Consider the following 12,724-nt stretch of genomic DNA (forward strand, 5'->3'; position numbering starts at 1 on the left):
TACCTGTGTGTTCTTGGGACAATGCCTCTGAGTTGGTGCAGGGGGGCTCTGTTGGGGGCACTGGTGGGGAAGCAGACTTCACAGGGGTGGTGGACTCAGGGGTTTCGAACGCTCCATCTGAGTCTGAACTCCTGCAGAAGAAACAGTGAGACAGAAGAAGGTCTGAATATATTGAATTAAGAGTTGATTTAATAATCTCATTGAAGTATAAACATCAAGTCTGTTTTGTTTCCATACAACCAAGCTGCATATCAAATCCAGCGCTGATACAACATCCATTTATGAGGCAACACATCCATTTATGAGGCAACACATCACAGCTCATATTTACACTACAGGATCAAATAAATTCAGATACACCTTAAGTATATTAAACAATCATTCATCGTGTGCCAGACCTTATAAACAAATGCCTGCATCAGCCTAGTAGGCCCTGGAGGATTGTTACAGATGGAAATTAAAGCGCTGAACCTGCAGCTAGCTCAAACACATATTATGCTCAGCCATGGAGTCTATTTTTTTAACTACTGAGTATCACAGTGGCCGTGCTATTTTCACACATTAACACATTTGTCATTTCAGTCAAGACTGATGATGCCCATTTTGCTTTTTAAGTCAATACAACAAAACATACAAGGTTTGTGAACGTTTTTCAGTCTTGGCATCAGCATATACTGTCATACACAAATCTGACACAATATGTGATAGCGCAGGCGAACATACAGCACCAGTTCAAATACAGCAACAAAGGCGCAGCCTCAGACAGATGTGCAGACCCCCACCCAGTCTCACTGCATTAGTCCCTGTCCTTTCTCTGCTGTTATCCCACGCTCACCTCTGCCTGCCTTGGATCATGTAATCATGCCTGGAGGTCCAGCTGAGGCGCCGGAGGAGCCCTAGGGCTGGGTCTGCCCCATCCTCTCCAGATGTCCCTCCCAGCAGTGTGTCCCAGCCCCAGCGAGCCCACTGCAGCGGAGACAGAGCCTGCCACGCGCTCACTGCCATTTCTGCCACTGATCACAGCCTCACGGTCACTCATACACCTTTTCCCTATTCCCAATGGCAATTCCTGAAATCTGAAGCTTTGATTCTGTCCCTTTGTATGCTACGTCCCCTTCTCTCCATCCCTCCCTCTTTTTCAATATTGTACGCTCTCTCTCTCTTCGATCTATCGCTGAAGGTGGGCTTTATCCAAATGAAACCCATTGCAGATACTCGCCACTTGCAGACTCACTGCTTGGCTCTCTCTCTCTCTCCCTTTAACATATCCTCAGGCACATTTCCCTCCCCCACAGTGAGGACAGAAGTAGACTTCCCACTCGGGCTGCTGTAATGTAAAGAAAATCTGTTTTTATATATATAATCAATGTTTTTTTTCCATTATTCCTCTATCTTATTTATTTATTTCTCTCCATCTGAGCTGAACTACCCAGCCGTATTGCTAGTATAGAACAAAACAGGATTTTTATGGTAATTCCATCTTGGCTTTCTTCGTTTGAACTCATGTTTTCACTATTAGTATCTACAGCAAGGACTTGGCTGGAGTCATATGCTCAGTTTTGCTGCATCAAACTCTGATGAATGTACTGATGCTTTCAGTGCAGTGAACACACCCATTCCCTGCTAAAAAAACCTGCATGTGTTTTGGATGCTAGTCCTCAGCATGGGATGCTAACCAGGCATCTTAACCAGCAACACAATCTAGGCCAGGAGCAAATCAGCATAAACCAGCCTGCTGGTGTCTTCCATAGAAATGAATGAATCAAATTTGATTAAAGTACTCTTACTTTATTCTAATAAAGTTTAAAGTTTACACAAAAATTTATTTTTTACCGTAGCTTTGAAAATGTTTTTCTAAGGGTCCTGTCTGTCTTTTGTCTACATGATAAAAGTAAATGTGAGTGAACCTGCTGTAACACAAGACAAATTTCAGACTTTGTCTGACAATAAATTTGTATCGTATTGTATCGTATGATTCTGTATCTGAATAGTGTACACTTTCAAACATGAGTCACATTTGTCAGCATGTCAAAATGGTAGTGGTCTTCCAATGGTGCTAAGTCAAATGTTTACAGTCAATCAACAGTTAATTAATTGAAATACTGTACCTACAGTGTATGAAATATAAACCGATGCCAAAAATGACATATGCCTGCTAATGTGACAACTGACATGAAATACCCAGCAGTTTATTAGCAAAATAAGAGATTTTCTCTTCATTGCACTGCTAACCTCAGCAGAATGAATGGAAGGAAGTACTCAATATGTTTCCTGACAAACACATACAAAGCTCATACATGCTTGCTGATTGTATAATTTTATTTAAAATACTTAAATGCACGCTAAGTGGCAAAAGCCCCTCTGCACTGCATCAACTACTCTATGAGAAATTAGTAACAATGGCTTTTCATTAAAGGTGTAAGTGGATATACTGGGAATGAATGAATGAGAGGTTACAATAATCAATAAGTAAAGGTAAAACCCAAAATCATTGGGATACAATGATCTAATTTGATGCAGGTAGAGAATTAGAGCAATACAAACAGTATGCTTCTTACAAGTGCTGCGATATATACAGATGGCAAGGAGTGAATTTCAAAAGACTTCCAGTCTAATTTTACAGCTTTCAGTGTGTTAATGGCATTGGGTGAGATAATTATCAGTTGACGAGCGTTTCAGCCCATACAATGATGTTTTCACATATCTGGCAAGTACACTGTTGCCATGGTGACAGTGCTCTCTAGACATATGTTCCCATGTGCTAGACAACGCACACACTGGCAACATGCACAAAGTCCTGACCGAAGCCTCATATTTCCTTCTCTTTCACATAGATCCACATATGCACAGGAAGTCTATTATCACATATAAAAACCCATTTATTTTGTGGTATGGGAAAATAAAATGCTGATTTATTTCTGAAAAGTCTGCAGAGGAAATTAGGTGGAACGCTGATGTTTCTCTCGGGGGTTTTAAAAAACTAAGAATGGGTTTTCCACATCCTAGTCTTTTATATTTGAAACTCTCCTCTAGATAGTGGAAAAAATATATATAATGCATCTCTGTTAATTTTATCTTATTGAACGTTTTTTATTAATGCTACTGAGACAGGGGTAATTGCAAATTCCAGCTGTAATTTTAAAATACAGTAAATGAAATAATCAGTATAAGAATCTGCAGATGCAAAATATCTAGTAAACAAGTAAACATCTGCAATAAATGAGTTGTAACATAATGTGAAAAGCTAAAGGAGACAGAAGACATGAGGGATTTTTTAGGTGAATTTGTCTGCATGGAGACAGCCAGGCTTGTCTGGCACAGAACAGCACTGCTGGGTTCCAGCCACAGACACTGCTGTGAGCGTGACAACCCACAATGCTGTTCAAACAAAGATAACCTGAACCGAAAGGACAGCTAATAGTCTGTCAGAGAGGAGAGTGATTAAGAAACAGATCTATAATCACATCTGCTAATAATGGTGTTAACATATCACGAACACAATACTCCAGCAGATCATATTATGTGCATCTTCTAAAATTCTAATTGTAAGCATAACTGAACTTGAAATGGGCTTAAGAAAAAAGCCTCTTGGTAAAAAAAATAAATAAATAAATAAATAGTTGTGATTTTTTATGCCAGAGGGTACAGTGTGTTCTAGAGATTGAAGTAATGGCAGAGATTGACCAGTAGAGGGAGACAAAAGCTGTGCTCCAACTGGAATTCTAGCATACGGCCAACTGGTGTGTGCATGTTATACTATGGCAATTGTAAATATTATGCTAATATTCTTTTTCAAACATAGGCCCAGTTTCCAATCCTAAATTAGAAGTTAACTTGAAGTTTACCTAAAGTAAACTTGAATCAATTTTTTCATCCAAAATCAGGAAAGAATATACACATATCTCAAAATTACCAATGGCTATCACAGTGTTTTATGAGGTAATCATTCCTTTTGGCAGCTTTATACCTAGAATATATTCAACACTTTATTCATCTCTATATAAACTGATTAAACAGTTAAATCACAGAGATATAGAGGCATAATTCCAGGCAGCTCAAATTGAAGTTAATCTCAGTGTGCAATGAACTTTCCCAATCTTGATAATCAATGATTCAGTTCCACATAAGATGTGATGCAAACATCATGCTAACTATATAATAAGTTAATTAGTAATAATAACATTTCAAGTCAGAAATCTTGCAGTACCACAAAACGGTGCATATAAACAGGACCAAGGTTCCTCAGCAAAGAACTGCTTCCTCTCTGGAGGGATGCAGCAATATTCCAGCTTTCACCACCAGAACTATCAAATAATTCAGGCATACTCTCAATATTTTATGTGGGCTAGATCTTCTGCAGCACTGAGCTTATTTAATAGTCTCAGATGCTTTAAGGAGTGATGGAAGACAAGGAGAGAGTATAGCTGGTCATATGCATCACCAAACCGGACATCTCAAAGCTGATTCACCACATGTTGATCTTTTTATCACTAGGTTGTCAAAAGAGATAGTGGATGTCTTATGGACTCATGGTGACATCACACAGTGAGAATACCATTGGAACAAAAGGACACATGATCGCTGGATGCCCCTATGTCAGCCCTATTGTAACATGTCATGATACTGCATGAATACCAGAATGGTACTCACAGCACAATAGCATCTCCAGATAACCTGGAAGTCACAGAAGTGGTGGTTGGCCAATAGTAGGCTACATGCCCAAATATGTATGTGCAAGTCAAACAGTTGAAAAGTTGAAAGAAAGTGCAGGTCACATGATTACAGCCTTCAGAGTTGAATGCTTAGCAGTGCATCAAATCTCCTGCAGTCTAGATGTTTCCCAGTAGATCTGAACGTCAGTGCTCATGATATGGCATCAGTATTCTGAAGTGGGTAAGGGGAATATAAATATAGAGCTTTTCATTAAAAGACTGAGAAACATTACAGTGTAATGATGATACAGATATTGTTCACATTGGAATACGTTTCATTTAGATATTTTGCCATTAAACTGATATGAAAAATGGAAAAGAAACAGCCAATTATGGGGTAAAATAGAGACCAAATAGTATTTTTTTTAAATAAATCCCAGAAGCCAGATTTGAATGTGTGTTCCCTGAGCTCAATTCATATCGTACTACTATCTAAAAAGTTTGGGGTCAGTTTTTTTTTTTTTAAGAAATTAATACTTTTATTTGGCAAGGGCGCATTAAATTGATCAAAAGTGACAGTACAAACATTTATAATGTTACAAAAGATTACTGTTTAAAATAAATGACGTTATTTAGAACTTTATATTAATCAAAGAATCCTGAAAAATGTTTATATTTTATTATTATTATTTATCATTATTATCAATGATAATATGAAATGTTATTTGAGCACGAAGAGAACACATTAGAATGATTTCTGAAGGATCATGTGACACTGAAGACTGGATTAATGGCTGCTAAAAATTCAGCTTTGCCATAAGAGGAAAAAATTACTTTTTAAAATATATATTTTTTTAAAAAGCTGTTACAGATTTTAATAATATTTATCAGTTTTATCATATTTCTGATCAAATAAATGCAGTCTTAATGAACATAACTGACTTTTTTGGAAAACATTTTATAAAATCTTATAATGACAACAAGATTTATTAACATTTATTGTTTTTACCCAGTTTTATGGGTAAACATATATATATATATATATATATATATATTAGAGCTGTCAAACGATTAATCGCAATTAATCGCATCCAAAACAAAAGTTTTTGTTTACATAATATATGTATGTGTGCTGTGTATATTTATTATGTATATATAAATATACACACATGCATATATATATTTCAGAAAAATATGTTATGTTTATATATTAAATATATTTATTTCTAATATAAATTATATGAATATAAATACAGACATGTAAATACATGTAAATATTTTCAAAATATATACTGTATGTGTGTGTATTTATATATACACATAATAAACATACACAGAACACACACATATATTATGCAAACAAAAACTTTTATTTTGTATGTGATTAATCGTTTGACAGCACTAATACATATATATATATATATTAATAATGAAGATAGGATAGAAGTGCATCAAGTGCATTACAGTGCTTATGCAGAGGTAAAGACAACTCTTGATGAATGGCAAAAAAAAAAAAACTATGTAGAAATAAAGGCTTGTATAGGAAATTAAAATGTTGGATTATGAATGCAATATTTTATAAAAGGCAATGCTAAAAGCTTCTTCCACCAGATTCCATTTTGTCATGATGAGCTACTTGTACAGTAGGTGAACTAAATGACAAATCTAATAATACAAAGCTTTTAGAGTTGAGGTTCAAACTCCCACATAAACTATGCAGGTACTGTTATGTAAGAATTCTCGAAAGGGGATTGCATAAGCCAAACTTTAGATGCTAAAAGCTATGTTAGTCATGGCTGAATGAGCAGCACTGTATGGTGCTACAATACTTGTACTTAAAGCACAGACCTCATGAGCAGGTTCAAACTTTCCCATCATCCCCAGCTGTGTTGCCTAGAGCAAGAAGTTCCAGGTTTTTTTGAACAAAGGTCAGTTACAACAGTAAAATAACCATTGTGGCCAATAGGATGAGGATTAAATACTGTAGAATAACTTCGATGTTAGAATGTGTTTTATAAACAAAGACACACAATTGGTTAATAGGCTATTTTAAAGGAATAGTTGCACAAAAATGTTTGCACATTTTTTTTTACCCTTATTATGCAAACAAAAACTTTTATTTTGTATGTGATTAATCGTTTGACAGCACTAATACATATATATATATATATTAATAATGAAGATAGGATAGAAGTGCATCAAGTGCATTACAGTGCTTATGCAGAGGTAAAGACAACTCTTGATGAATGGCAAAAAAAAAAAAAACTATGTAGAAATAAAGGCTTGTATAGGAAATTAAAATGTTGGATTATGAATGCAATATTTTATAAAAGGCAATGCTAAAAGCTTCTTCCACCAGATTCCATTTTGTCATGATGAGCTACTTGTACAGTAGGTGAACTAAATGACAAATCTAATAATACAAAGCTTTTAGAGTTGAGGTTCAAACTCCCACATAAACTATGCAGGTACTGTTATGTAAGAATTCTCGAAAGGGGATTGCATAAGCCAAACTTTAGATGCTAAAAGCTATGTTAGTCGACAACTCATTATTTTACAATAAAAGGCATTTACAACAATGCTGTCACACGCAGAGTGAAAGTGTATAGTGTGTACTGACAACTTGGAAATTCTGACGCAGGAAATTAAAATTAAATTTTCAAGCAGTGCAGCTACTGAAAGATATTGCAAAGGCAGGCTTTTTTAAAAAGATTCATAACATGGTCTTTTAGTATCTAGGCTGAACTAACAGTCACATATGAGTAAAGAGAGCATATTTAGTTATTTCTTCTTGGTCTGGGAGCCATATTCATATTTGCTATGAATTATCAATCTGTTTTTTTTTAATTAATTTGCTAATGAACATGATAAGTTAAAAGACCATAAAACACTTCAGTTTGTCACCAGTATGATAAATACAGGTATATAGGGCTACATTTTGTCAAGACAAAAGTGTAAATGTTGACCTAAACGTGTCCTAAAAACGGAACTGTACTGTGTTCAAATACTGGCAACTTATATATACACTGTAGTGAATACAAAATCATACATAATACAAATAACCTTCCAAAGAGAAAGAAAGAGAAAAAAATGTGAGAGTGTGAGAGAAATGATAAAGACGGAATGCCCTTGGTAGTTGTTTGCAGAGGGGACAGGCTTCATTCCCCTAATTATTATTATTGTTAAACAACAATTCTCACAACTAAGCAAAATAAATAAATAGGTCTAGACTACCATTCAAAAGTTTGGAGTCAGTATGATTTTTATAAAATAAATTAATAATTTTATGGAGAAAAGAAATTATTACAGTAACAATAAAGACATTTATTCAATTTATACAAAACATTTATACAAAAGGTTTATATTTCAAATAAATTTTGCTTTTTTGAACTTTCAATTTATCAAAGAATCCAAAATGTATCAGTTTCTGCAAAAAATATTAAGCAACTGTTTCTACATGAATTGAGCACCAAATCAGCTTATTACAATGATATCTGAAGAATCATGTGATACTGAAGACTGGAGTAATGACTGCTGAAAATTCTGTTTGCTTTTAGAGGAATAAATTACACTTTAATAATTAATTGTAAGAGAAACAGTTATTTACAATTTTAATAATACTTCATAATAATACTTTTTACTGTATTTTATTTTTTACATGCTCAAATAAATGCCGTGTTAATGAGCACAATAATCTTCTTTTTTTTTTTTTTTTTTTAAGTTTTTAAAAATTACCAATTCTAAACTTTTTAATGGTAGTGTATTCATATTTGCTAGGAGTTATAAATCAATCAGTTGTTCTTTGATTTGTTCACTAATGAACCACATAAGATACATGTTGTATATATACATTTATACAAAACTTGTCTGATACAAAAATAAATCACATAATGATATATATCATTCCTACCATACCTACTCTACTCTCGGCAGGGAAAAATGGCAATAGCTGAGCAGCATCACAGAAAAAACCTAATCCAGCAGACAGAACAGCAGACAGCCATTCAGCTGCTCCTGTCAAGGGGTGTGCCTCATCTCATGTCACATACTAAAAATACAACTCACTCCACCACACAGCCTAAACAACTGTACATAGCACTGCTCTATCTCATCAGAAACAGTTGTAGACAGTTTGCAGAATTGCCCTCTAATCAGGTCTATGCACGCATCAAAGTATTATGATCCTATCCTTCCTTCGCTTTAGCCGGATAGTGGGAGATTGCATGTTAGACATAACCACAAACCACAACTTTAATGAACACAACAAAGTTTAAAATGCACCAGAGTTAATGGGAAGAGCACAAACACAAAATCTAATCTCCCAGGGGCAGCTGTGTCCATAGGAATGAGTCCAGACATGGTTTTTAATAGCAAACAGACTGTACTAAATAAAGGCAGCAGGGGGGAGCTGGAGTTTTAGCAGCCATAAAAATAACAACGTCACTACTGTTAGCACAGCCGCCATACAGCTTTTCACAGTCCTAACTACAATCAGACTGACAGCAATATTTAAGGCATAATTAGATAAGCACAGTGTGGTTAGGTTTGAGCTCAGAGGGGCTGCGTCATACTGTTATCTTTATAATAAAAGCAATTATTAAGGCCTACTGTCTTGTTTTATAATGTAAAATTGTAAAACATTTTGAGTAAGAGTCCCTTTTCAAAGCGTCACTAACATAATTGTGTTCCATTAACACAAAATAATTGCAATGGCTAATAATTGTTGCCATGGTAACTGTTGCTTAGCTCTTGTCACGCATCACAAGGTTTCCAAGCCACCTCTCTCTCACACACACACACACATCCACACAGAAGCCAATGGATCCACACAGTTTCATTTGTTCATTGTTTACAAGCTGTGAATGAGTCCAGACATGGTTTTTAATAGCAAACAGACTGTACTAAATAAAGGCAGCAGGGGGGAGCTGGAGTTTTAGCAGCCATAAAAATAACAACGTCACTACTGTTAGCACAGCCGCCATACAGCTTTTCACAGTCCTAACTACAATCTGACTGACAGCAATATTTAAGGCATAATTAGATAAGCACAGTGTGGTTAGGTTTGAGCTCAGAGGGGCTCAATTATTAAGGCCTACTGTCTCGTTTTATAATGTAAAATTGTAAAACATTTTGAGTAAGAGTCCCTTTTCAAAGCGTCACTAACATAATTGTGTTCCATTAACACAAAATAATTGCAATGGCTAATAATTGTTGCCATGGTAACTGTTGCTTAGCTCTTGTCACGCATCACAAGGTTTCCAAGCCACCTCTCTCTCACACACACACACACATCCACACAGAAGCCAATGGATCCACACAGTTTCATTTGTTCATAAAATCACAAGTGGATTTATAAAGTAGACTGAAATTAAAAACAAATGTGGAATAAGCTAGCTAAATGACATGGAATAGTTTGGAAATGACATATTCATCTGCCCTACATAAAATGTGTGAAAGCTGGGAACACAGAAGCCTGTTGTATGTGACCTATTTAGTAACTTTGTGGTTGGCACTATAAAAAATTAGCATGAGCTCTCAAATTTAACATTGCTGTGTTTTCATTCAGCTGTTGTGGGTGAGGCGCTAACACCAAGACCAAGTAAAACTTCCTTGCAACTTCCTAAATAACTACAGAAAATAAACATTCTCTAGTTTTCACTGAAAGGTAACCTAAGGCATTTTATAGGCTTTTATTAAAATCTGCACAGTTATCTTAACAAGATAATATTAGCTTGTACATGTGGAAAGTTGGTAGCTAGCCTAAAACATCTGACTAAAACCATCAGGCTATAGTTTTGCACTTTATTTCATTTATATACAAAGCCTCAAAAGCCACATAGCTCAAAATACCATCTCCAAAATAAAATAAAGTTAATTCACATGCCACAAACGATATGTATCACAGCATTGTATGGGTTGATGTCTAAAAGCGGGTTTAGTACAGCAACACAAGTTGTCTACAGAGGTGTTTATCGCACATTACCAAGAGCAAAGGTATCTTAACTGCACCCATAAAGTCCTGTGTAATCTACTTCATTCCTTACAATAACGGAATTTAACCTTCTGTCAACACAGAGCAAATCATTATCATCAGGTGTCAAATAGAGTGAGCAAGCTAGCAAATTTGAAAGAATGAGAGACAGACGTCACAACACACTTCCTTCCATCCTCCCCCCCCACCCCCCGGTCTTCCTACTGTCCCTCCCCCCATCTATCCAGTGAGATCATCACAAACCATCTGTAATTAACATCTCTCCAAATATCCACAAGGCTGTATCCTCCAGCAGTTGACACTGTTAGTAAAATTCAAAAAAAGAAACATGTAATTTTAAACAGCAAAGGAGGTTTAGCAGAACTCACCCGAGATCAGTACCCAAAGTAAAGTGTGCGACTATTTCTTTTAGGTAAGCCACTCAAAATTCCTCAGGCAGCCACTTCACACTCCCTCTCTCTTTTATTTCTCTGTATCTCTCTCTTTCTCTCTTGACTATATCTATCTATCTACACACACACAGAGTAATATTCTCAACTGGATCGGCCCTGAACTATGGCTTTTGTTCCATACTGACAGACCTCTTGGTATGACCTCATGTGAGGGCGTTGGTGCAAATAGCAAACACATATACATGCTTAAGCAAGACACGTGCACACACACACACATACTGACAGCAAAATTCCTTTAGTCCACATCTGTGGCAAGCAACAAAGAGTGGGCCGTTCAGGGATACTGGGACAAATGCACACAGTCAAAGTTTCTCTCTCTTCTTTCCCCTCATTCTCACTCCCTATCACTTTGTCCACCACTCTCTCTTTGCTTTTATCTTTCTTTCTCTCCGGCTCCGGCATGTCTTTCTAAATGAGGTGCTAGGCTAAAACCTCTGACTGACAAGCACCAAGTGCTCCACTTTCATCTGTTGCGGCTACTGCAACAGAGCAGATAAGTGAGGGAGTGGGGAGTAATGACAAAACGAGAGCAAATAAGAAAGTCTCCAAACGGAAGCTAAGTGTACATTGCAATACTCCATTCTAAACACGTGTTCAAAATTTTGGACAACCATGTAGTAATTACTTATTTGAATAATGCCTGAAACTTGGTATTATGAGCACTTCCTGCATCTGTTTGCCTCTTTAAGATGAATCGCTTGATGTATTCCCCAATTGTAAGTCGCTTTGGATAATGAATAATGAATAAATGTAAATGTAGTAATTTGGTTCACTTGAGCAATGAAACAGACAAAACACAAAAAAGTGACGACCCCAGATGCAATGCATGACCCTTCTATCAATTATGTCGTTCCCTGGACCTAAACACAACTACTTTGGCATCCTGTAGTCTAAATTAAGGGGAATTTCTTTGCGGCAAGTAGCAACTAACTCAATAACAAACAAAGGAAGTGGTAAATAATTTAATGAAAGTGCATAAGGAGGTCTCACCTGCAGTCTGGTGGTTCTTCTGGCTGCTTAGTAATAGGGGTAAAACTCTCCTCAGGTGCAGGGGGGAAACTCTCCTCAGGAGCAGGAGGAAAACTCTCCTCAGGTGCAGGGGGGAAACTCTCCTCAGGAGCAGGAGGAAAACTCTCCTCAGGTGCAGGGGGGAAACTCTCCTCAGGAGCAGGAGGAAAACTCTCCTCAGGTGCAGGGGGGAAACTCTCCTCAGGAGCAGGAGGAAAACTCTCCTCAAGAGCAGGAGGAAAACTCTCCTCAGGTGCAGGAGGGAAACTCTCCTCAGGAGCAGGAGGGAAACTCCCCTCAAGTGCTGGAGGAAAACTCTCTTCAGGAGCAGGAGGAAAACTCTCCTCGGGTGCCGGGGGGAAACTCTCTTCAGGAGCAGGGGGGAAATATTCTTCAGTTGGAGTTCGGAATTCTAGATCAGTCTGAGGAGAACGGAGGGTCTCAAATGGTCTAGAGAGAAAATAAACAAAGAAGAAATTTTGCTCAGTTTGTCTCAATGAAAACTCCTTATAGCCTGTATGCAAGTGTATGTGTGGCGCTCAAATATGTGAAGCCCAGTGTGTGTTTGTGTGTGGGTATGAAAGGATTCTTTCTTGCCCTAAAGGGCATGAGTTGATGTC

The 12,724-nt window shown here is 36.8% G+C and overlaps 1 protein-coding gene across 3 annotated transcripts in view; it reads right to left on the reverse strand.

Moving 5' to 3' along the window:
* tacc2 (transforming, acidic coiled-coil containing protein 2) overlaps window positions 1-12,724 on the reverse strand; it is a 45,639-nt gene that overhangs the window by 22,012 nt on the left and 10,903 nt on the right. For all 3 annotated transcript variants that reach the window (XM_016276843.1, XM_016276842.1, XM_016276844.1), the window contains exons 3-4: window positions 12,087-12,554; window positions 4-131 (exon numbers count right to left, since the gene is read on the reverse strand). In XM_016276843.1, the coding sequence (XP_016132329.1) occupies window positions 4-131; window positions 12,087-12,554 (596 nt within the window). The remainder of the gene's footprint in view (window positions 1-3; window positions 132-12,086; window positions 12,555-12,724) is intronic.

Source organism: Sinocyclocheilus grahami, unplaced genomic scaffold (genome assembly GCF_001515645.1).
Source record: "Sinocyclocheilus grahami isolate Dianchi unplaced genomic scaffold, SAMN03320097.WGS_v1.1 scaffold106.1, whole genome shotgun sequence".
NCBI lineage: Eukaryota > Metazoa > Chordata > Actinopteri > Cypriniformes > Cyprinidae > Sinocyclocheilus > Sinocyclocheilus grahami.